This window comes from Stigmatopora nigra, chromosome 9, assembly GCF_051989575.1.
Source record: "Stigmatopora nigra isolate UIUO_SnigA chromosome 9, RoL_Snig_1.1, whole genome shotgun sequence".
Lineage (NCBI taxonomy): Eukaryota > Metazoa > Chordata > Actinopteri > Syngnathiformes > Syngnathidae > Stigmatopora > Stigmatopora nigra.
The window spans coordinates 12,710,955-12,736,653 of NC_135516.1; the positions used below are offsets into that span (position 1 = coordinate 12,710,955).

Here is a 25,699-nt window from a genome sequence, read left to right on the forward strand (position 1 = left end):
CGTCAAGGCGGGCAACAAAAATTTGACGTCACGACGAAATTATGTGCAGTACAATATTCCGACACTCCAAAAAGATGTCGCTGTTGCACACACTCATAACATGGACACTTTCATGACTTTAATTTTTTTAAAATTCTGTACAGGAAAGGTTTTAGTTTCACTACCCTTTAGGGACTTCACAATATATCACCCACAACACAATAAATATTCGATCCCACGCTAGCATGCACAGACAGGAATCTTTACAATTAACTAATTGAGCAAAATTCCATTGCTTTTCTTTGAATTCCAGACTAATGTCTGAAAATGTATTGATAAAATAGCTCCCCTTAGAATTGTTGACATTTTTCTAACATCAAACTATTATTGATTGAATCAAAAATCCTTGTGGTCGCTATTTTTTATAGCGTTGATTAAGTAATCTACTTCAATTGGGTTCAACTAAACGATGACTTTAGACAAAAAAAAGCCTTGACAAGGACAATTTTAGGTCTTCAATGAACATGTCCGTTTTTTGAACCGGGAAACTCTTGCAAGAACAAGAACGTGTCTGAATCTGAACCTCGGAAATGAGGCAAAAAAATGGTTTCCGTGCGGATATTTCAATTTCAACAAAAAAAAAATCACTTTCTGAAAAGTATGCTGTCAATTTATGAAATTGGAGGACCAAAATGTGGAGATTTGGTCTTCAAATATCATAATGTAAGACGTTTTGAGGAAATCCACGTAGTTCTGAATGCTTTTCCGGTGTCTTTCGCACTTGTCCAGGCTCAACTGCAACTCTTTCACTCGTGCCTGCAAGCGATTCTCCGACTGATCGGACGCAAAAAATTTGAATTGAAAATGGATTTAGCGGCGCAAAAGACGAACGGGAAGTCGCGACTCACCGCCAATCGGGTCTGACGGAGCAGCCTCAGCTCTTTGACGCTTTTCTCAAAGGCGACTTCTTTGGATGTGGCTTTGTCTTTGGCGTGTTTTACCTAAGAATATCATAATATATTAGCCTAGATTGTAAATACCGTAATTTCTCACATATTAGCCGCCGCATCCGTAAAATTGCCTAAAAAAATGGTTGAATTTGACAATTTCTCGCATATAAGCCTCCCCTAATTCATAATTTTCTCCTCCATATTCATGGTTTTTAATAGGGAGTATAAATGTGTCCAAAAAATGTATCCATATTTTTGGGTGTTTTTAGTTTAAAAAGCATTTAGTAAAATCTAAAAATAAATATAAAGGTATTTTTGGTTTTCTACTTTAATATTGAACTTAAAAAAATATTGTTTCCTTTTGAAATAAAAAATGATTAAAAGATGTTTTCCCTTACTAATATATAATAAAATTTGATTTGATGTTAATGCGGCATGTAAATCAAGCCGAGTTTGCGCATTATAGTGCGGCAAATACGGTATTGTGCAAAATAGTGTCGCCAATTGGTTGATTGAGGTATTGCAGTCATGTGTACTCATCCACAAGGCACGTACATACCTGTTCTTTCAAATTCCCATTTTCAGCTGAGCATTGAGCTAGCTCCCGATTAAGCGTTTGGGCTTCCGCCGCCTGTTGCTCCAGCTGGCGTTCCATTCCCAACCACCGGGTGCGCTGTTCCTCAAATTGCCGGTTGCTGTCACGGAGAGCTTCTTCTTTGGCCTCCAGCTTCTGTTGCAGCTGTAGTTTCTCTTGGTTCAGCTGTTCTAGCTGCCTATATGGTCAGTGAGGATGATCAGATTTGGACCAAAGTCAAATTTGCTGTTTTTTGGCGTCTTACTTTTGCAGGGTGTCCACTTGCTGGCTGAGTTTGGAACTGGTTTCTTCAGCTGATGCTTGGAGCTCCCCGACTGATTTCACCAAATTCTCTCGGGTCTGCAGCTGGAGATGTTCAATCATGTCAATAGTTTATTTTGGTTTTATTTTTAAAGGTTCATGATTAGACTAGCCAATGACATTCTTAGCAAGATTTTTTCTGTTATGATAAGCATCTAGCTAAATTATTTAACTGTGTTCACATATCCTAAGTCAAGATAAGTTTTCTATACCATTGTACTTATTAAAAAAAATTTTTTTTCAATATATTGAAAAGATTTGTTCCCAATTTGAATATTAATTAACTTTTATTTCATTTTTTTAAATAATGTGAATTGGTATATTTTTAAAAAGTTCCCTTGATTATCATCTGCCTTTATTGTTCTTATTCTTGAATTTGAATCATGATCAAATTGAAGTCAAATTTACTGATAGTGTTAAATGCTAAAATGTTATTAAAAAGTACTTAGTACAACATTTTGGCAATTGAATATGGTATAGTTATCTTATTTAAAATGTTAAAACTGCTGAAAACTGGACTTGTCTTATGTCTATTTCCCATTGTTACAACATATAGTTATACATTGAAATCAAAATGATAACCATTTAAAAAAAATACTCTTAAAACCTTCATTCAAAGTTTCACTGGCTGATTTAGATCACCCAAATAAATCCCTGCCCTGCGGTTTGAACCCTCCCTAAGCGCAAACCTCGAACTGCAGCTTCTCAATGACGTCTGACTTCTCCGAGCACTTGGACTCGGAGCTTTGCAGATTCTCTTGGCATCTCTGCAGCTTGATCTCAGCCTCCCTCAACGTTTTGCTCAATTTCTGCAGTTCTTCCTCCCGGGCCTGTAGATCCTCCCTGACCTGATAGAATGTTGGACTAAAGTGGAATCAAACCTGGCTACTCTAACTGTGGCTAGCATAGCTACAAACAAACAAATAAACAAAACATAGTGTTGTTGTTGCTATGCTAACAAAGGACAACCTTTGAATGATACAAAACAATGCTACAGTTATCATAAATATCAATAAGGATTAAGTGTGCGCAAGCTAGTAAACGTATAGTTGACTTTTGTTAGCTTGGTTTAGCCAGTGAGTCATTAAAATTATTGAAATAGCACTTACAGCTAGCTAACCAAGTCATTACTTGCTATGTCATGCTAGCTAACTTTCATACCTCTTGTTGACTATCGTAGACATGCTATGCTAGTATGTTAGCTATTTCTCCTTTGAACGAGACATAATAGTTATGTTATCTTCTAATTTTAGTGAAATGCTCCTCCATTTTGGCTATTCTTTGTTTTTGTTATGTTAGCTAACTTTCTTACATGTTATTGATTATCGTAGACATGCTATGCTAGTGTTAGCTATTTCTCCTTTGCACTATCCAATCGTCGGGTGTATCAGGGCGAAAAAAATGGGAAATAAAACTTTACCGTTTTAACTTTTGAAGCTTCTTCAACTTGCACTCGATGAAGCTCCTTCGACACATTTTTGTATTCCAGACGAAATTTGTTCAACTCCGCTTCAAGTGTTGCAACCTTAAAAACAAACAAACAATTAAAAACGATCCATCTCTAGAAATTTTTAAAAATGTCACTATACAAACCTGGTTTTGCAACTGTTCAATGTTTCGGTCTTTTTCACTGGACGCCTTCTTCTCTTGGATCAGCGCAATCTCACTTTCGGCAAGCTTGCGTTCAACTTCTGGGTCCTTATCACTGGACACTGTCCTGTCTTGGACCAACGTCCCCTCCTCATGTTCAGTAACCTGGAGTTCAACTTCTGGATCCTTTTCACTGGAGGTTCTCTTTTCTTGGACCAACTTCTTCTCGAATTCAGCAAGCTGCAGTTCAACGTTTTGGTCTTCTTCACTGGGCGTCCTCGTTTCTTGGACCAACTTTGGGGACTGACGTTCAACTTCTGGGTCGGCTTCGTTTGACAAACTCTTCACTTGGTCTTGCGCCGTCTCATTTTCAGCAGGTTGCGGTTCAACAACTTCTGGGTCTGTTTCAGTTGACGTCTTCTTTTCTAGGACCGGTGACGTCTCGCTTTCAGGAAGCTGAAGTTCAGGTGTTTTGACCTTTACAGGCGACCTCATCTTCTCATGGGTTTCACGTTCATCAGGCTGTTCAAGTTCAAGTTTTTCATCAATTTCACCTGAGAAATTGTCGTCTTGGATCAACGCCGTTTCATTTTTATCAGGTTGCATTTCAACTTCTGGGCTCTTCTGTCGAATTGATATTCCCTCATTTTTGTCAAGTTTTTGGTCAATTTCTCTTGGTGAAATGTCGTCTTGGACCAATGCCGTTTCAGTTTTATCGAGCTGGAGTTCGTCTTCTGGTTCTTTTTCACTAGAGGAGCGCTTTTCTTGGATGGAGGTAATTTCGGGGTCACCAAGCAACAGTTCAAGTTTTCTGTCCTTCTCAATTGACAAAGTCTTCTGTTTGTCTAACTCCGCCTCACATTCGGCCAGCTGCTTCTCCAAATTCGAAACAGATATCTGAAATAAGCAAAAAACAATGTGAAGAGGCTATATTTGGTTTTATAAAAAATAGTTGTATGTCTGCCCACATTTTCAGGGTGAGTAAAAGTCTTAAATTGCCTTAATCTGCCATATTTCTAAAATAAATTCATTATAATCCTCATTAAAAAAGTTTTATCATCTTTTTAATTATTCAGTTTAGCGATTCAAAATGGCCATATCCAGTTTGATTCCTGTTGGTTTTGGGTCATTTTAAGGTTACTTATTCACTTTTTTGGGTCATTTTAAGGTTACTTATTCACATATAATGTATGAACCAATGAGATTGCGCTTAAAAAATTAAACAAAGTGCAATTGCTCACAAAAGTCGCAAAATTCTCATTTTGTGGCGCTCTTGTAAAAAAAAAATAATTCTGTCAAAACAATGCAAGTTTGACCACCCAGCTTTAGACAACCTGCAATATTATTGAAAAAAAAAAAAAAAAAAAAAAAACGTTTTTTTCCACATGCTCTAGTGTGCCCACAAATTGATTGCACCCTACCCGGTCGCCCACATTGCTTAGACCTTAGAGCATAAACCGACCCTGCATATTGTAGCAAATTAGATTTTTTTTGTACCTGGAGTGTGGCGTTACTGGCGCTGTACTGTTCCTTTTCCACTTTGAGTCTCTCCAACTGCTGCGTCATATCGTTGAGTCTCGCATTGGTCTCGTACTTCTCCACCCTCTGCCACTCCTCCCTCTCCGAACCGTCCTCCGTGGTCCTCGGTGATCTCCTCCTTTCCCTCTCCCTATTCTTTCTATAGTCTTCCCCCGTCCCGACGTCCTTGTCCTCTTGGCGCTTCTGCTCATTAAGCATTTCGTCCCATTTCTTCATCTCATGCTCCTCTCTTCCCTTCATCCTTTCCTCCCATTCCCTTTCCTCTTGTTCTTTTCTTTCGTTCATCTTCTCGTCCCATTCCTTTTCCTCTTGTTCCTTCTTCTCGTTCATCATTTCCTCCCATTTCTCCTCCTCCTCTTTTCTGTCCTTCATTTTCTCGTCCCACTCCTTCTCCCATTCGTTGTCTTTCGGCATAGACGGATGCCGTTCCGTCTCCTTTTGCCGTTTCACCAGGAAAACGGTGACTTGCCTTCAAGTATAAAAAGTTAGAGATATAGTATCAGTTATTAAAAAAAATGCAACAAAAAGAAAAAAAATCCATGAAATGGATGAAAATGTTTAGCAATTAGCATATAGCGCTTAGCATTCTTGCAAATGCCTCCATCACAGAAGAAAAAAAGTAAATATTTTAAAATGTAAATCTTTTAGGATACTTTTTGTAGACAACCTACTTCTGAAGGAACTCCACTTGAGCTTTCAGGTTTTGATTCTCCTTGGTCAGCTGATCTTTGGTTTCTTGCAGTGTTGACAGTTGTGTGTCCTGATTGGGTGCAAAAGAAGAATTAAAAACTAAAATTTGAGTCTTTCATGACGAGAAAGACAATGGATGGATTCATGGTGTCACCTTTTCTTTTAGCTCGCAGGAGCATTTGTAGACGGCAGCCTCCATTCGCTCGGCTTTTTGCTTATGCACCCGTGAGGCCTTCTTGAGGGCCTCCTTCTCCTGTGAGGACTGCTCCGTCAGGGCCGATAAATGGGATTTCAAGTCGTCTACCTGGGACTTGTGTTGAGTTGCGCATCGTTCTAGAGTCTAGAAAAGTACATTTTAGAACTTTATAGACCGGGAGAACCCTAAAAATTCATATTTTTAAATATAAGCCAAACTCAGTGCAAAACTGGCATTTTTTTGTCATTTTGACATTTTTAAAGTACAATAAGTATCTCATTTAAAAAAATATATTATTGACCCGAATATAAGACGACCCCTTCCTTTTCAAGTTTGAAAAATACTTTTTTCAACAGCAAATTCATTTTTTACACACAAAATAATGACAGTACATCTGAAATATGATTATAACAATATACAGTCATACCTCTACTTACAAATGCCTCTAGGTATGACATTTTCAGGTTACTCAATATTTTATATGCAAATGAGTGACTCAAGATACGAAAAAGATCCAAGTTACAAAATCCCCTAAAAAGTAAATGCATTTCCTTATCCATTATTGTATTTTTAATTTTGTATTTAAGCTTACAGGTTAACAGAGAACCGTATACACCCACCAGAAGAGCCACATATGGCTCAGGAGCCATAGGTTTCCCCACCCCTGGCTGATTCAGGCCGGCTTACCCGCACTTGTACTGTCAGTCGATTGTTTTCCGCCTCCTTGTTGCGTAGCTGCCCCTGGATACGGGCTCGAGTACCTTCTGCAGACTTAGCTATGTTCAGAGCACTCTTGATGTTCTCCTGCAAAATATTACCAGTAAGGTGAGGAGGATTTGATGAGCATCTCACAAATACTCGCCTGTTCTTTTTGTTGTAAATGCATGAGTTCTTCTGCTCTTCTTTCTGTGACACCAAGGTCGCCTTTTAGTAGCTGAAGAAGAAGAATTACACCCAAGATGAGGAGTTATTAGACTCTATATGTGTTTCTAGTATGTTTGCTTTTAATATATAAACACACCTCATTTTCACGTTCCATCTGTAGGATTTTATTCAGCAAAGCATCAATTTTGGTGCTCGCATCGAAGCGATCCGTCTGGTTAAAAAGAAAACAAATATGGAATTAAAACAAGTTCAAACTTCTCTCCCGAGGGACGTTTTATACACCAAAATGAATGTGCTTGCTAAACGTGAAGGTGCTGTTTTGGCGACAAGCTCCCTCTAGTGTCAAAGCAACAGAATGTAGGCTACAGGATAAATAGACACTGGGCATGGCACGATAGTTTGGAGACCCCCTAATTAAAGGGTTAATACCACAGGTATGAGAACTAACCTCGTCATCCATAAGCAGGTTCAGCTTTTGTCGCACAATCTGGTTGATTTCCCGAAAGTCCTCCATTTTCTGTAGCAAGACTCCCTTCTGCTTCACCAGGTACTGTCTGTTGGCTGCAGTCAGTTTTGCATCCTGTGCCACAGCAGAAGTAGAAAAATGTGTTGTTTGCATTCCCCCACCCGACCGGAGTGAAGACCCACCCTAACTGTGTCTTGAAACGACACCAGCTGTGCTGCCGCGATGACGATGGCGCCTTCAGCCTCCATCAATCTCTTCACGAAGGAGCCGAAGCCTTTGTCTTTCTCTTCGACATTGCACGGACTGGGCGGTGACAACACATAGAGAAAAAGGGGTAATCCTACTTCGCGGTTTTTCTATTATCGCAGCCATGGTTTGTAATATCCGCGATACTCGAGGGATTACTGCTCTTTTTACGTGCCGTTTGTGCCATGAGACGGAAGGTTTTTTTTGTAATAGTGTTTTTTACCAATGAATTTCAACTTGTGGGGTTCTGTTAAGTCCGCTGCTGGTCCAGATGGTCTTTGTAACTTCATGAGAGCCGTCCAAATTTCCACAAGTCAAAGTTACACCCAGTTTTGCCGAGGAGCCGCAACCAAGAGATTGTTGGCTCTGCGGTTCGTCCTCAGGACACATAATACCTGTCATTGGTGCAACAATAATGAAGTTAGGAATATACTAAAAAAAATAATTACATCCATTTGTTATGGCTAAGCGTCTTTCGGCGCGAATATATATGTACGCATGTACGTGTTTTTTTTTGTTTTAGCTTGGCTTAGCGTTTGTCGTCTTGGTGTGTTGTCAAGGATGCGTGGCATAAACAACCTCTTTGTGACGTTTATTATTTCGTTTTTCCCACGCAAAAACACGAAGAGTTAAGCGAGAGCGTCCGGTCAATTATATACTCGAAAAAGGGTTATTATTTATTAATAAAGATATTACTTACTGATTCGGTTTGGTATCGTCCGCCGAATAACCCAAAACACCCGCCCCTCCCTTATTCGCGCTCATTGAATGCTGATTGGCTAGTGTTGATCTGACCTAACAACCCACTCTCGCCATTGATTCGCTACATTGAAGTTAAAGTAGGCGGTTTCCTAGGGAACACGTTTTTCAATAGCCAATGAATTTTGAGCTAACCAGCCATTGGCAGCAACCATAGAGACTAACCGGATGTTGATAGTTTCACGTTTAGCTAACAGAAAACCACACGAAGATTAAAAGTGCGTTTTCATATTCATATTTAGACTGCTCACCCGCTTTAAAAGTACTCGCACACGCGTATTTATGGTTCGACTCTCAGTTATCTTGTTTGCTACCAGTGTTAGAACTTCAAGACGACAATGTTTAAAGCAAAAATACTCCTAATTGGTCCAAATGAGGTAAGTAATTGCACACTTGTAACCGTGTAGCATAGCTGTTAGTAGTGAGAGGACTAAAAGACAAAATGGCGATTCAGCACTTGAATGTTTACCGTTCTTGTAGTGTTCCTATTACATTTATTTGATTGTAATACATACCTACTATTTCAGAGTGGGAAAACCGTGCTAGCAAACTTTCTTTCGGACGCAACAGAAAATGTGGGAGGTGAATACAGACCTACACAAGGAGTCAGGTATAAATTACAGGACAATTGTAAATACGACAACAATAAATAAAGTACGAAATAATATGATGTTTCTTGCAGGATACTGGAATTTGAATCACAACTGGATGGCTGTGGTGACGTGAAGTCATGTGAAGTGGAACTTTGGGATTGTTCCGGGGACTTCAAGTGGGTTTGATGAAGAAAAACATAATAAAATCCACTTCATTTTGGCATGCACATGCATTTAACTATCTCCCTTTTGATTCCAGGTTTGAGTCATGCTGGCCCGCGCTCACTAAAGACTGCGGCGGTGTGGTCATCGTTTTTAATCCTGACGTTCCCAGTCACCTAAAAGAAATCGAGACCTGGCATTCCATGTTCATCGCCTCGCAGGTCTTGCAAGATAGCCAATGTCTCCTCATCGCTCACCACAAACCCGGCAGCGCAATAGAAGAAGGTCGACTCCCTTTAGGTGATTCTTATTCTTTTAAAAAAACATTTAAACCTTTTTATATGACAAACTAGACTTCATATTTCATTTTTATCATAGCCTCGCAGCTAAACAAGCTCACACTTGTACATTCTGAAATGGAGGAAGAACCTGAGGACCTGAGGAGAGCTTTTTGCAGATACTTGGGAAAAGTCGTAAATACACTTTCGGAATGCCGGGAGCAAGAGGAGATGTCCATCATAACGTAGCAGCTAAAATTCTAGGTAGTTTTTTTATGATTATATATCGCCAAAGCAATATAAAATGGACACTAATCTTGTAATGCACCTTTGGACCTGCAGATGGTGCCCAATTTCATTTCACTTTCTACATTTCTGGATTCCACAATGCCGTAATAATACCACCAATTGACCTACTTGTACGTGAGTAATGCCTTCAACAAATTGGAAATAGCAACATATTTAATCCACAAAACACAAACAATACAAACATAAATGTATTATTTATTAAAATATCAAAACTATTGACAAAAATTAGATAATCACATATTTTTACATTTGTGAACATTTTTTTCTGTTGAGTGCAATTGTTTACATTAGATAATTTTACTACAAGATAAAATATTAAATATTTGTAGCAGGTGAGTTAGCTTTCAGTTCAAAAATAGTGAAAAAAGATGTCCTAATGTTTGCATACGTTTTGTTTCGTATTTACTTACTATTTTTTCTTAATACCTCTGTAATTTTGTATCTGGATGTTTCATAAGCTTAATTTTCCAACACATTATACTTTGGCTTACATCGTTATCATTGTAAATATTTCCTCTAATTTTTGTCAAATATATCTTTTATAATTTTCTGTTTGCAACAATTTTTACTTCAAATCAACTCCCGCATTTTTGGAGACTTTGATTGTCTTCTTGATAGATCTGTTACATAATAGTTTACTTGCAGTGTTGCGGTCAAAGCGGGATTCTTCAATCCTTCCGTTTAAAGTAACAACACACACACACACACACACACACACACACACACACACACACAAATACACACACAAGGATCCAGCTTCCGTTGTTGGCCACCCAAACAGTAATTGCGCTCAAAGTTCACAATTACATCGCTACTTGTTTTCACCCCGATGAGACATTTCCTGTATTTCCTTCCTGTGTGTGAGTAAGCCCTCCCAGTGCCCCCCACCATTCTTTAAAAGTCTTCCTCATACAACGTTAACAAGATTTTATTATGGAGCCAGTAAGGAGATCATTTTCGTGAAAAATAACATGCATACAATCAATCCAGTGGAGGATCTGGGTTCAAATCCACGTCGGTCTACTTGTGTGGAGTTTGCATATTCTTCCCGGGCCTGTGTGGGTTTTCTCTGGGTACTCTGGTTTCCCACCCCACATTCCAAAAACATGCATGCTAGGCTAATTGAGCACTAAATTTCCCATAGCAACAAGTAATTGACAGTTGGTCTCTATCTGGCCTGTGATTGGCTGGCCACCAATTCAGGGTGTACCCCGCCTCCTGCCCGAAGTCAGCTGAGATGGGCTACAGCACCCCCTGTGACCCTAGTGAGGATAAAGTACTTCAGAAAATGAGATAGGACATTCAATCCATACCAGGCCATATCATTAGGTACCACTTCACTAATAATAGGGAGGTTGAAGTTGTAGTTTTTATTATTATTATTATTATTTTTTTTACCAAACTGAGTTTTATAAAATGTAATTACAAGTGTTGTCACAAACTTTGGAGGGAAAAATGAAGTTGCTATGAACTTTTATTGCAATGGTAGACAACCATTCAGTCACATTCATGCTAATAGTTAGCATTATCATCTCACAGTTGGGAAAAGTGAACAGATGTGCCTAATGAAACGGGATGTAGGTATCAACGCGTTGTTATTGCAATGAAAAGCACTCTTTCATATTTCCTGCCTTTTGCTTTTGGGTGTTTAATGACCGGGCGGCATAGCGCATAACTTGATCATGGCTAATCCTACGTTGACTCCCAGCAGCTGTTACAACATCGGCGCTTCAAAACGTGGGGAATTCTCGCAAGGAGCGGAACTTAGCCACTGTGAACACAGGCATTTTTACTGAACTGTTCACGGAGCGAGCTAAGTCCTGCGCCTCGGCCAAACTTACCATACGGCGTCGAGTTTGAAGATTAAGATGTAATTTGTTCATCAACGGGCTCGTTAAGATATAGCTCGGGAGACTTAGATGGTATAAAACGGGGGAGGGCTAGCATAGCCCTTAGCCTGGGGATAGAAAAACATGCCACTCCAAAGTTGATTGGCTAGCTATGAGCAGATATATACAAAAAAATTAAAAACAGCAAAAATTAAGGTGACAAATTCTGTTAGCAGCTGTTCAAATGATGCTTGAAATTGTGTGGGTTTTTTTTAGGAATTTCGTACATAGTCTTCCCTCAATTATCATGAATTGAGCTCTTGTAATTTTTTTCTGCTATTAAATATTTAAAAATATTAATAATTTTGTTCATAAAAGTGTTAAAATCCATGCTCAGACTCATAACCAGAAGCCACTCCCCTTTCTTGCGCTTCCTAGTAGTCATAATATGGGTGACCAGGAATTATTGTGTTCCAAAATGTCATCTTTTTTACAAATATCTGACAAATACAACAGTGTAGTTGAGGCTAAACATAAAACTTGAACTACAATGAACCCCTAAAATAAAGCATTATTTCCCATACAGTTCTTAACTCATACAATATAATATAAATGTGTATATTTAAAAAAAAATAATCCCCCAAATATCCTTGATAAAGTCGCTTTTCTTTGGATGTCAAACTAGGCAGGTGTACCAAATAACGCCCCAGCTGAGCGCGTTCCTTCCTCGTCAGGCTTGCAGTCGTTTCAGTTCAAACCGGTTGGAAATCCCTGGCAATGTGATTTTACATGACATGAAAAACCAAATCACTCTGCCAGGAATCCCTCCGACTAAACTGCCCTCCTCCGTGCACGGTTTTCTGGAAAGTCCATCCGTCGTCCACACCTGATATGTCGGGGAGAGAAAAAAAACATAAACAAACAAGAAAAAAAATGAGGCGGTTTATCCAACCAAGGCTGCAATGAATGTTGGTTTGGCAGATCATCTCATCACTCGCTCATTACAGCACACCCTTTGAAATGTTGACTCACACACACACACACACATTGACCACACCTCCACACCTGTACAAGCACAACGACGTTAACTGTATGAATGATGACTCTACTTTACAGTGAATGGAGTACCAGGTTTGCTAAAGGTTAGCCTCTGAAAAAAATGTGACCTTTACAGTTGGCGTACCCTTTTGCGTTGGACTAACTTTAAAAATAAGCCAAACTTATTTCCAGTAATACCTCGTTTAAGCCGGTAGATCGGTTCCAAGAACTGCTGAAATTACTAAATAACTGCCATATGTTTTTTGTTTTTTCTATTTAATATTATTTTGGACTTTTAAACCCCCATTGTACTATTTTTTTGGTGCTCGGACGTTTGGTCGCCGGTCTTTTGGTCGCTGAAAGCACATTTATCTAAGCACTGATTAATATCCAAGTACTGTTTAATATCCAAGTAGTTTAATATCTAAATACCAGCTCTCAAAATTATATTCATGAGAGTTTTATATCTAAGAGAGAGTTTAGTATCTAAGTACTTTTTAATATCTAAGTACTGTTGAAAACAGTAGATATTTAGATATTAAACTCTCTCATGAATATAATTTTGAGAGCTGGTTTCAACAGTACGTATTTAGATATTAAACTACTTAGATATTAAACAGTACTTAGATATTAATCAGTACTTAGATAAATGTGCTTTGGGCAGTCAAAGGGTTATTATACTATATTATGTGCTTAAAGTCCCACACGGCCATGGAAAAGTCGAAGAACGATGCATACGATGTTAAAGGTTACGAATAGCCAGAAGGTCAGACCAGGACAAAAATGGTGGAAGGTCCAGACTGATCATATGCGCTCTTGGCACGCTGCCATAAAAGTCTTGTGTAGGCTGTCCAAATCACGCGATGATCACAAGAGAAAAGCCTTGCCTTGTAGCCTTCAAAGAGGCAAAAGAGGAGCTGCTGACAAGCTTGAAAGTCTTCAGGCTAGCCTCATTATTACAGTCATACCTCTACTTACGAATGCCCCTAGTTACGAACGTTTCAGGTTACGAAGATTTTTATATGCAAATGAGTGACTCGAGATATGAAAAATATCCAAGTTACGAAATCCCCCAAATTCCAATGGCCAATTCATTTCGTAAGTAGAAGTACGACTGTAAAAGACACCATATTAGAACCAAGGGTGTGACCAAAGAGCCATTTGTTATTTTTTTTCCACCGCCGTTTTCAAGTGCAAGTCAGCACTTGTGAAAGTTAATCAAGTCAGGGAGCGCCGTAAATTTACGAGGAACGGCGTGGAGAGGCGTCGCAACGAAAAACGAGTGCGACCGGGTGTCGTTTTGTTCCACGGCAGTTTATTGGTGAAGAATGAATCATCTTTTGGAAGTCGGCAACATGCCGAAAAATTCTCCCGGTTTTGCAAACGGTCGTATCCCAGCAAAAAAATGTCCTTTTTGAAAAGTTTGAAAAAATACTTTTTGAATAACAAATTCAAATGTGAAATAATTGACATTAACAATATATGAGAAAAAACATGTTATTTTTGCCTCATTCAAATCATGCAAAATCTCTTAATATCTAATCATTTAGAATGTAAACTAAAGTGCAATCATATTGCTAAAAATCTGGCGAAATATGAGACCGACCACTTTTCAGTCTTATGTCAATGCAAAAAAAACACCGTCTTGTATTCGGGCCAATGTTATATAGTGTCTATAAATATTTTGGTTGTGTCACTGTCTTGGCAAAAGAACTCTGTTGTAAACATAACTTGTACATTAGATCTTTTTTTTCCCACAAAAAATGAACAGACTGATCAAAAACAGAACAAAATGCTTTCGAACCACGTCCACTCGTTAAAAAGTTGCCGTGTAATGAGGTGTAAAATTATTCAAATGCAGTCGGAGGCACTGCCGTTCATAAAATATATATTGTAGCAAGAGTGCAGTCTCAGTCACTTTAGGCAAAAAGAAAGATTATACTTGCTTCATGATGAATTTGTACTACATATTCATCGTCTCGTAGTCAACCGCCAGCAAAATGCTGATCTGGAGAATTTTAAGGTAGGCCAAATTATCCAGAATAGACGATACAATCCTGGGCTTCCACCATTACAGCTACAGGACCATAACAGCCAAGACAAACAGACTCAAGGACAGAGTCGTCAACTGAAGTTCTTTACCTAAAAAGGCCTAAACAAGACGTATCTTGTACTGCTAACCACTTTAGTCACTTTTGTACTCGCATACTTATGTAACCATTTATCATACCTGACAACCTTGGCTAATTGCTCCCCTTATTAGCGATCAAAACCCATACAAAGGCAAGGCGGCACATATTTACTCACATAGGGTGCACTAAAAAGTCTTAAAATTTTCTCCCAATCAGTAGGCACTAAATTCAAGATTCTGTAGATGTTGCTATACGACGCTGACAGTTTGACGGTCTGGGTACATTGCTTGCTGACACGGTATGTAGTAAGAAGGGAAGAAATGTGAATATCAAGTTTAAAGCTGACTATTAGCAGTCGGCAATGACGTTTTGTTCTGCTACCAATAATGGATTAGAGCCAAAATGGCCGAAACCAGATCGTTTTTCACAAAAAACAATCTTAAAAAATCCCATACAAAGTTTTTATACGGCATACGCAATTTGAAATGATCAAAAAACGTCTACAATAAAGGAAAAATATATAAGTTGACAGGTATGACTTATTAATATTGACTACTTATATTTTTTATTATATTGACTATCTATATTATAGATAATAAAAAAAATAAATCATCAATGACTAAGTACTCAACATAATAAGTAATAGTCAACTACTTATTATGTTGACTACGTATTCATTGATTATTTATTTTTATTAATATTTATCTATTTCTTTGTTGTTATTTGTGTACTTTATAGTGAATCTTGAAATATTATTATACTATTTTAATGACAATAAACGCATTCAATTCAATGTTTATGGGTTTATTTTTTTTTGGGGACAAAAAAAAATTCCCCTGCGTTTTCCATTGAACATTTTTTTTTAAATTATATCTAAATGATGTCACTCCAGATTTAACAAACTGGCTATTGTCAAGCGATATTCCACCAGTCCAAACGGAACATGATGATATCATGATTGAACACAGCTTCCATGGCTTTCTTCTCGTCAAAACGTGTCCAATCAGTGTCCAATCTTCCCGCACGGCATCAAAAGCCATTGAGAAAGCTTTAAATGAGCATTATTACAAGGCAGGCCCATGGTTTTCATTTCCCCCGGACTGAAATAATCGCCTTGAGGTTTTGGCTCTGCCGTCCAACGACTTCTGCAGGAACTCGTCGTCACTGACAGCCGCTTCCCGGCAGTCGAGTTAAAAAAACAAAAAACAACAAAGCCATCCTTTACTTTATTTCACGCTTAACACGTCACTGGGGAACTTTAAAGCCATTTCAAGCGACCTCGGAGAACTTGGATGAGTTATAGATTTAAAAAAAAAATGCAAATTATAGCTTTGTGCGCTCGAAAAAAACTTTATAGTAAAGAGAAGTATAAATTAACCAAAACATACATATGCCTTTCATCGTACTGAAGGAAAGTGACATGTTCAAAAATGTCCTTAAGAGTGGATAGAGCAGGGGTGTCAAACATACGGCCCGCGGGCCGGATCCGGCCCGTCTTGTGGTTTGGTACGGCCCGGGGAAGAAAGCTGTATTATATATATATATAAAAAAAGAGTTTTCTTTAAAATGTGTAGTTCTTGTATTATCCGCTAAGGGGCGCAGTGTTTTAGTACGTGCAGACAACATGAATTGGCATTTATTTATGTTTTTTTGTTATTCTCTTGTTCATAATATATTGTTCATAATGTAAAAACTTGGTTGGAAATACAATAGTACTTTGACATAAGAGTGGCCCGACATACGAGAAATTTGAGATACGAGTAAAATTTTTGGGAAAATATTTATCTTGAGATACGAGACAAATTTTTGATAATTTTGGGAATATTTGAATGGAAAGACATAAGCAAACAACCCTGGATAGGTTGCATTTGAAACTCAGATTGGAGGCGGGGCCAATAGAGCCAGAAGAAAGGTAGTAAAATATCAAGCAAAATTAGCATCAAATTTAGTGTAAAGTTAGATGAAACTTACTTTTTAGGGTGTGCATCATAATCCAAGTTCATTTAAATATGTTTATGTTATGTTACGAGCGTGTTGCCATGCAAAAAGTAAGCTAATATCTCAAAGTACCACTGTAAACAAGTTTTTTTTGCGCCGTCCAATCCATCAAGTCGATTTTTGTCACCATGTGTACAATGCTTAAGGCAAATTAACGAGTATAACACAAAAAGTCCATTGAAGAAGCCTCGATTTAGTAACTGAAACTGCCAATCTTTCACTCTTCTAAAGGCAACTTGAGTTATTTTTACTTGTGTTTTTTTTTTGGCCAAATCTGTTTCAACTCTGCTCTCACGTGTTGTATTGACTAAGACAGGTGAAATGTGTTTTTTTTTCACTAAATCGCTGCCTGGATTGTGTCAGTTTGAAGGTTTTTTTTTCGGCACTTGTCTTTGAAAAATCCCAGACAACCATTGTGTACGCGTCAAAAAACATCTATTCAATAATTTACAGCCTCGATCGTCAAAAGCGGCATCAAACCGGATCGCTTAATGTTCTCCTGTCAAAGCGCTAACTTGTTTCGTTTGACAAAACACCCCATTTACTCAGATTTACCGTATTTTCACGACTATAAGGCGCACTTAAAAGTCTTACATTTTCTCCAAAATAGACAGGGCGACTTATAATCCAGTGTGCTTCATATATTGAAAAAAAAATTAAAATGTGTCATTCATTGACGCTGCGCCTTAGAATGTGGTGCGCCTTATAGTCGGGAAAACACAGTAGTACTTTTTAACCTGTAGAAACTGAACTATTTCCTTCCAAGTTTTATCCTAGAGTACTAAGTACTTTATAAACATTGATACTCATGTTCACACTGAGCAATTTTACAGTTTTGAGTTATACTAACATTTGTATTTGGAGTTTGTAGTACCCCAAAGCGAACTATCCAGGAACTGAAATCACAATCACAAACTGCATTGTCTTAAATTGCCCTTGGTTTTTGGCCATTATTCGGGTATTACGCATTATTAACCAGTCACATACAAACAAACATCCAGTTTTAACTCCATCCCGATGTCCTAGTAATCAATTCAAAAGCCAGACTGCGAGCCAGATGCCCTAACCACTTTCCCACCTAACCTATAACGTATCCATCTACCCGTATATTTTTTTCCAAAACCAACCAGAGCCACTTCAAGACCCAAACACCAGGTCATCATAGTGAACAAAATCAATCCTCCAATCAAATGTACTCACACGAACAACCTTTTCAATCCACAACACCCAAACAAACCTACGCAAGTGCATGGAAAGATCCAACCCATCATTTCAACCATCCCCAAAAAAATCAATACAAGGTCCGTCAAGGTCACCTGGCTTGAAACGCCAAATGGTTTCATTTCTATAAAATCCCATTAAAATAGATTTTACACTCACACTTTCCCACACAAAAGCCGCATTGACATTCTTCCCACGAAATCCCAAAAGTACCCACAAACTTTGCTCACCTTTTCCAAAACTTTGTTCATTTCTCCAACTTGACCAGAAAATCCCCCTAAAAAGAAGACAACCCGCACATACACACCAAACCCGCGTTGAAGCAACAGAAGCTTTTTACCGCGACGTTCCCCGACTCCGGCTTTTTTTCGGGGAGGGGTTATTACTCCACCTTCCCCCCTGGGGCTGCTCTTTAAGTCAAAGGGTGTGGACTACTTGCTACACACAAGTTTGTCTGGGTTAGAAGACGGGGAAAAAAAACGACTAAAAACTCAAAACCACACCCACATTGAGCCACACGGAGGGAGGAAAAACGCGGGGCAGGAAGCTACATTTCTCCCCCCCCCAAAAAAACCCACGGAGGAGTGACGGACGGAGGAAACTTTTCAAGGCCTCGCTAATGTTTACTTTTCGAGACGGTGGGCTAAACACGACAAGATGGCCACCACGATAAAAGACACGACTGTGACCGTGTTTGTGCGGGTTAGCGACTCGGCACGCACGTATAAACACACTCCTCCGCCAGCATACATCCGGTCGCATTCGTGCGTGCGTGGGTTGGTGTGTGCGTGGGTTTTTTTTTAAGTCGTCGCCTAGCATTTGATGGCTCGCAGCTGCCGCCACCGCTTTTCCTGTCTGCCTCACGCTACCGCGCGCTAATCATACAGTATGGCGACATCTGTTTGCCGTTAAACGCACGCGAGCGATCCCCGAACTGAACCGCCGCCACATCTATTCCATTCCCGCCGGAGATGGAATTTAACTCTGGTGGTCTCTTTCATCTTTTGGGGTCTTAACAATGCATCAAAAGCCTTCTATTTGGCTCCCTTCAGGGCTAACTGGTTAGCCGTCTATCATCTGAAGGGTATTTTCCAGTCATAATGCATTACTTTGCTTTGTAACTTGACTCGCTACTTGAATTACGGCAGATTGCTAGCGGCTAAAAGGGGGAGTAAGTTAGCTAGCGCTTGTTAAGGACGTTTACACACAGGAGATGCTATGCTTGGTGTAGTCGTTTTGTTTAAATTTGACTGCAATTAAAGGGAATGTGTGTGGAATTAACACCTGGGATTACGGATTAATGTTTTTTTTACAGAATTTAAGATGGAATTTTGTAGTAAGAGGCTAGTGAGAAACCACAGAAGAAGAAAAACAAAGTAGCAACTCAACCTCGAGATTCAGATTTGGTAATGTTAGCTTTCAAAATTCAATATTGTGGGCTACCATGGTAATATTAGATTAGATTAGAACTTTATTTCATCCCGTATTAGGATAAGACACAAGACAATGTAGACCTAGTTAAAAAAATCTCAGGTATTTTTACTTTTAATGTCAAATACTTTGTTTGTTAGTTATTTTGTAAAGCCTTGCTTTTCTCTCTTATTCAGGACAAGTATTTTATTAATGAAGTACTTACTGTATTTGATAAACAATGAATTAGCATTAGCAATTTGCTAATTGGGAAATATCAATGCGTGCTTTAATCAAAGTGAGGTTATTTGGAATTAATTTTTTGGAAAACCCCCCCAAAAGTGTCTTTAAATGTCTCAAAAAACTGATTCTGGCATATTTAGCATTTAAAAAAATCATAAATCATCATCAAAATGTCGCTGTAAACAAGCAGAGTTTCCGATTCCATCATTAGTAAACATGCAATCAGAGTTCCACTGTAAAAAAACAAACCTGGAGGTATTTGGAAAATGACCAATCTGGCCAATGTTTGTCTAATAATGGCTGTTTGTGAACAAATGTTACGTTGCTTGGCAACAATTGAGAGCAACAAAAATCCAACAAAATCCACAAAAGCGCATCTTGACCCAAATCATGTCCGGCGGCAAATCTCTTTCAGGATGTTTTGAGTTAAGTTGTTTACTGCATCAAAAGGGATGCCAAAATGTACTACATTGACGTGGTACCCAATTTCGGGTGTTCAACCAGCTAGCCTAGCATTTTTTTAGCATGTGGGGAAAAAAAACGGGATCCCAGAGAAAACCCACACAATCTCAGGGACAACATGCCAGTGAGGACCCACCCGGGATCAAACCCTCGACCCCAAAACGGCTAAAACCTTCAACTGTGATAGACACCATTAGCATATTCATAGTATAGCGTTTGCGTGTTTAAAATTTCCGGTGTCCCCAAGTGTATCTGAATGAGTCATTTGGCAATGACCCTTGACCCCACCCAACGTGGGCGTTAGATTTGCACTTTTTGGCCTATCCTCGAAAGAAGGCCTCAAATAAGCGGCCTCTTTGTTCCAAAATGTCACAACTCGTCTTCAAAAAAACAGTCGATGCATTCCCACACTCTTGTCCAGTCATATTCTTTTTTTGCATCAAAACGGAGCCACCAATAGTTAACCAGGAAGCTAAAAATGCCTCAAAACCAACAGGAAATAGCCCAAAATTGACAAACAAACCAGAAATTCCTCACAAACAATAGAAAATGACTTAAAAAGTACAGAAAATGACCTTTAAGTACCTTAAAATGACAAAAAACATAGACCCAAAAAACCCCACCCGCCATTTTATTTGCTGGCATTGATTTTTAAAGCTTTTTGTTGTCGTTTTTAACCCTTGTATTGGATTTCTTTTGACTGTTGTCACGGCAGCGCTATCAAAACAAAGTGGGAACGTCAGGGCCCATTTTGTTATCCTGTTTTGACACACGTGAGGCATGCTAAACACATTGAGCGCAGTTTGACGCAAAGGCGGCACTGGGAAATCACTCAAATCCCACCTGAAGCCTGATTGGAAAACATACACAAACATATCCGCACACCCACACACACCCACACACACACATGCTGGTGGCTGGCATCTGGCTCCCATTTCCTTTCTCCTTTCTCTCCTTTCTGTGACAAGCACAAAGGTTTGAATGGTGAGTCACGAAGCCGACGGACCTCGGGGGCATCTCATCTCGCACACAATACGTACGTTAACACTCCAAACTGTTTCAGCCAAGGCGGCTGACCCCGTAAAAGTCAATAACACTTTTTTTATTTAATACCATATTTTCCACACTGTAAGTCGCATTTGCGCAATTTAGCTTGCCTTCGTCTTATACTCGGGTGCGACTTATATATGTTTTTCCACCCCTTATGTTGTGTTTTAGTTATGCAAATTAAAAAAAAATGTTTTATATATAACAGGTGCCTATTTTACTATAACTTTAACCTATAATGTTTGTTCTTGGTTTCTATTAAATTACAAAACTGCCCCACAAAAATGAACTTATACTCCAGGGTGCCTTATATATTTAATTAATTTCATTTATTTATTTATGCATCTATTAATTTATTTATTCATTTATGTATTTATTCATTTATTTATATATTTGTTTGTGTTTATTTATCTCATTTCCGAAACACTTTATCCTCATTAGGTTCGCGGGGGGTGCTGGAGCCCATATATTTTTTAAATATATTTTTTTATACATATTTTTTTTACCTAGGTCTACAATTTCTTCTATGTCTGTCTTGCTACTGAAAACAAAAAAAAATCCCAAATAATCAATCCAAATCAAAATCCTTTATTGTCATTATACAACATCCGCGTATAACAAAATTAGTCTTGCTACTCCATAAAGTGCGTATTTTCCTATGAAAACATAAATAAGTCATTTAAAAAGTCAAGGTCATTCTAAAATATTGCAAAATCTAAGATATTGCACACCTAGGCATAATTTTCTCAAGTATTAAATACACATGTTCCCAACGTCAGCCACATTTTGGCTAGCAAATCCTCGCTTGTTTCCTCTCGTGTAAAGCAACATTTTTTAGTCCAAACCTTCTCCCATCTGGTCTTGACTGTCTATTTGAAAGTCTCATGGCGACCAGATTGTCTGGAAAACACGCACCCACGCACTCAAGCACCCCCTCCAGCTAAAGATCTACCTCGGCCGACCCCGAGACACACGGCTTGAATTTCAAAGATGGACGGACGCGTCGCTCCAAGTGCGAAAACGAGACCTCGTCGGTGAACTCGGGAAAAAACACTAGAAAGATACACTAGACTCCAAAAAAAATGTCCGCAAAAGGACACTTTTTGAACAAATACGGTTGCAAGAAACAAAAAAACCTTTGGCTTTATTGTAAACTCGCTTTTTATTGAAGCAAATATGTTCCAGATTCACCAGTAAAAACTTTGGGTATGTATGGAGAGGCCAATAAAATATAGACCAGCGTTGAGTGAGAACACATTGCACCAAAAATTTATGGACACAATGTATGGAAAAGGTTGTTTTGATCAACCACAACCACATTTGTAACTAAGTTTGGAGTTAAATACGAATTAAAAACAATATGATGATCGATTTATGGAATATTGAGATGATTAAGACTTCATATTTAATGTTAAAAGTATTGTTTTTTGAAAATAATCAAGAACGTAGAATTTAAAACACCATCTTTTCTTTCAAAAATGTTCAATTGATGTTTGGGAAGTTAAAAAAACAACAATTTTTAATTTCTTTATAGTTTTTTTTCACAATTCTGAGTTCCATCGTCGTATTTTATGGCTCATAATGAGTACACAGACCTGAAAAAACATGGCGTCCTATTAAGAAATAAAAACTAAAGTATGAGCAGAAAATTTGAAGCGGAAAATCCCATTGGATATCCAAAAATACAATACAATGATCAGATTATGGAATACTGACATAATTAAAACTCCATATTTAATGTTAAAAGTATTGTTTTTACAAAATAATCAAGAACATAGAAACTAAAACAGCATCTTTTCTTTCAAAAATGTTCAATTGATGTTTGGGAAGTAAAAAAAACAACAATTTTTAATTTTTTTATAGTTTTTTTCACAATTCTGAGTTTCATCGTCGTATTTTATGGCTCATAATAAGTACACAGACCTGAAAAAACAAGCCAGCCTTTATAGAAAAGAAAACTAAAGTTAGGAGCTGGAAATTTGAAGCAGAAAATCCCATTGGATGTCCAGAAATAATACTTTTCCGACTGATTTTGAAGGATTTCTTTTCTTACCATTCCTGCTGATTTCCTATTGCTTTTCATGCATTTCAAGATTTCCCGTGATCTCATTGGCTATGATTGAAGGCGCCGTTTGGACAGCGGGGGGCCAAACACCCAATCTGATTGCTGATAGGAAATCAAGCAACTCGTAAACATCTGTTTTTGCCCTTTGTCAAAAAAAAATGAAAGCACGTATGCTATGTTAGCGCTACAAATTGCCTGTTAGGTAGAAAAAAACCAATGGGACTCCCTAGCGGGCTACTTTCGACACACAATTTACGTGAGTCCGTGTTGATGACGGATTTTGAACTCATTGACATATGCGTTCCAGGTATATTTTTAACGCGCAGAGTGACGTTAATTCGTACTTTGCAAATCCCGGAGTGCTTAAAACGTAAAACCGGTTGAGTGACGACTAGGTGTGCTTCGGGGTGTGCCCGGAGTGACTCAGCCGCTAGCTATGTTATTTTTTTTTTTTCTTCAAGGTTAAGGACTTCGAGCTTTCTTTCCTGCTATTTCAAAAATATTTGTTTTTTTTTCTCATAAATGTCATCCGTAACGCTTCAATGTCCATCTTTTGAATGATTTTTGTACAAATGAAATAGTGTGGCCTTGGAGATAGTTTTGAAGGATAAGTAGGCAATCAATGAGGCCCAGGGTTACCGTGGCAACCTTGGATGGCCCTTACGTAGTGACAGGCAAAAAAACCATGTTGTGAACTATACTTCATATTAGGTTAGATAACTTTATTCATCTGGTATTCGGGAAATTTCATTGTCACAGTAGCATGGGGTGAGAATACAGACACAGCAAAAGACATTTTAGACATAAATAAATAGGTCATTAATAGCTGAATTAAATGAATGAATAAAATAGTAAATAAATAAGTAAAATAATAAATAAGTAAATAATTAAATAAGTAAATATTTAAACACACACACATACACATGTACCGTATTTTCACCACTATAAGGCGCACCGCATTAAAAGGCGCACCGCATTATAAGGCGCACCCTCAATGAATGACATTTTTTCCATATATAAGGCGCACTGTATTATAAGGCGAACTGTATTATAAGGCGCACTGTATATTTTGGAGGAAATTGAAGACTCAAAAGTGCGCCTTATAGTGGTGAAAATACGGTAATTGCTATTGACTTCCAGGTATGAAGCACTCACTCACTACACAGTCACCTCTAGAGCCAGCCATTGTTGAGGTTTTGGATTTTTTGGTATAAAATCTTGCAGTGGGGGAGGAGCTATGGAAGATGGATGGAAGATTTTGTAAACTAAGATGGCATCTGCATATTTAACAGTATTGAGTATTCAGTCCAGGCATTTGTGTTTTTTTTAATATCCGACAATGGTGGTTTTTGGTTTTCTTTTTTTCCTTATATAAGGCGCACTGGAATATAAGGTGCACTGTCTATTTTGGAGAAAATTTAAGACTTTTAAGTGCGCCTTATAGTCGTGAAAATACGGTACACACACACAAGATCTCTTAAGGGGAAAATGTGCAGCTGTGTGTATTTGCATTGATCATTTTAATTGGCCGCTCTCAGCCTAGCATTAAATTTCTTGTCGGCGGTCTTCCCGATGTTGAGCCCCCGCCCCTTTCCCGATGGTCTCCGTCAACGAGCCCAGCTCCTAAAATGCCGCGTCCGCTATTTTCACGGCGCTCATTTATTTTTAGAATAGCGGCGTGTCTTTGCTTTCAAGTCCCCCAAAATGGCCAGATCTTCTTCCCAAGGGGGAAGAAAGCCAAGGGTGGTGCCGGTTGGCGGTGGCGGCCTTCCACGCCGTGGTTTCCCGCACGCGTGGTGATGTCACGTGGAAAGAAAGGCCTCTTTGTATCCCCCACAATTCTCCCGCCTCCGCCGATGATGACGACGATTTCCCCCCCTTTTACCCGCTTTGACCCCAACTTTGCGAACAGCCAAAGTTAGCCGTCGGCTCTTTGTTTAACAGCGGCGCCGCGTGGCGTGGCCTTGGCGGTCTCGAACATCTTACGTCGAGATGTCATCTTAACAGACTTTGACGTCCACAAAAAAACAACTATTTATTGTTCTTCTGAATCTGGAAAGGCATTTCATGGTTTCCAATCTGAATAAAGAAGCCTTGAACTATCAATTCATTGACATGTTGGTTCTCTGTCTCCCCCTGTAGGTTCCCCAATGTCATAACAACCAATGCACTGTGAAGACATAACAGCCAAATCTTCATAATAATGAGCCACAATATGTAAGATTTATTTACTTTTTGCACAGAGATTGATTATTAGATATAAAAATATGATGTCCATGAGAGTGACAAAAAAATAAAAAATATATAAAAATTCAACCCTTAAGATGGTGAAATGACCCTAAAAAGCTGTTATATTTCCTATTATGTTTGAAATCATATTAAGTAGATTAATAATTCATTCAAATGAGGTGGGGGAATGGAGGGTTTGATTCTGAGGCTGAACTGTGGGGAGCTAGCATGTAGGCTCCAGCACCCCCCGCGAGCCTTTTTAGGATAAACAGTTCGGAAAATGATTGACTGAAAAACAATGCCCCTTTTATAGATTCAAACTTAGCAGTGCGATTGAAAGTAGACTTTTCGACAATATGTAGAATTTATAATATGACTTTATTTACAAAAAATAGGAAGAAAATTTATAATCCAAGGGCGCCGCCAAGGTTATTTTTGAGTCACCCTCAAACATATATTGGAAAAGACGGGTTTTTTTCATGGTTGCT

The 25,699-nt window shown here is 38.6% G+C and overlaps 2 protein-coding genes and 1 long non-coding RNA gene across 4 annotated transcripts; 1 reads left to right on the forward strand and 2 right to left on the reverse strand.

The window, feature by feature from the left end:
- Positions 1-96: 96 nt before the first annotated feature.
- LOC144201398 (uncharacterized) lies at positions 97-7,940 on the reverse strand. The gene is made up of 16 exons (XM_077723998.1): positions 7,660-7,940; positions 7,373-7,493; positions 7,173-7,304; positions 6,861-6,935; positions 6,702-6,773; positions 6,527-6,643; positions 5,798-5,983; positions 5,625-5,713; positions 4,912-5,422; positions 3,418-4,311; positions 3,245-3,349; positions 2,514-2,672; positions 1,769-1,869; positions 1,489-1,702; positions 888-980; positions 97-813 (listed from the first exon to the last, which is right to left on the reverse strand). The coding sequence occupies exons 1-16, from the start codon at positions 7,836-7,838 to the stop codon at positions 646-648; spliced, it is 3,216 nt and encodes a 1,071-aa protein (XP_077580124.1). The 5' UTR covers positions 7,839-7,940; the 3' UTR covers positions 97-645.
- A 545-nt stretch (positions 7,941-8,485) lies between these two features.
- ift22 (intraflagellar transport 22 homolog (Chlamydomonas)) lies at positions 8,486-25,276 on the forward strand. Of its 2 annotated transcripts, XR_013327325.1 has the most exons (7): positions 8,486-8,572; positions 8,723-8,805; positions 8,878-8,964; positions 9,048-9,250; positions 9,329-9,492; positions 9,571-9,647; positions 25,125-25,276. XR_013327325.1 is itself a non-coding variant. In XM_077724007.1 (6 exons), exons 1-5 carry the CDS (start codon positions 8,534-8,536, stop codon positions 9,475-9,477), a joined length of 561 nt encoding a protein of 186 aa, XP_077580133.1. In that variant the 5' UTR covers positions 8,486-8,533; the 3' UTR covers positions 9,478-9,492; positions 9,571-10,091. The 2 variants fall into 2 exon arrangements, 1 of the variants encoding a protein (XP_077580133.1); XM_077724007.1 differs by lacking the exon at positions 25,125-25,276 and having other exon boundaries at positions 9,571-10,091.
- Positions 10,975-18,188, reverse strand: LOC144201402 (uncharacterized). Its single transcript, XR_013327326.1, has 2 exons — positions 17,986-18,188; positions 10,975-12,252 (listed from the first exon to the last, which is right to left on the reverse strand). It is a non-coding gene; the product is annotated as an uncharacterized LOC144201402 (long non-coding RNA).
- Positions 25,277-25,699: the final 423 nt, after the last annotated feature.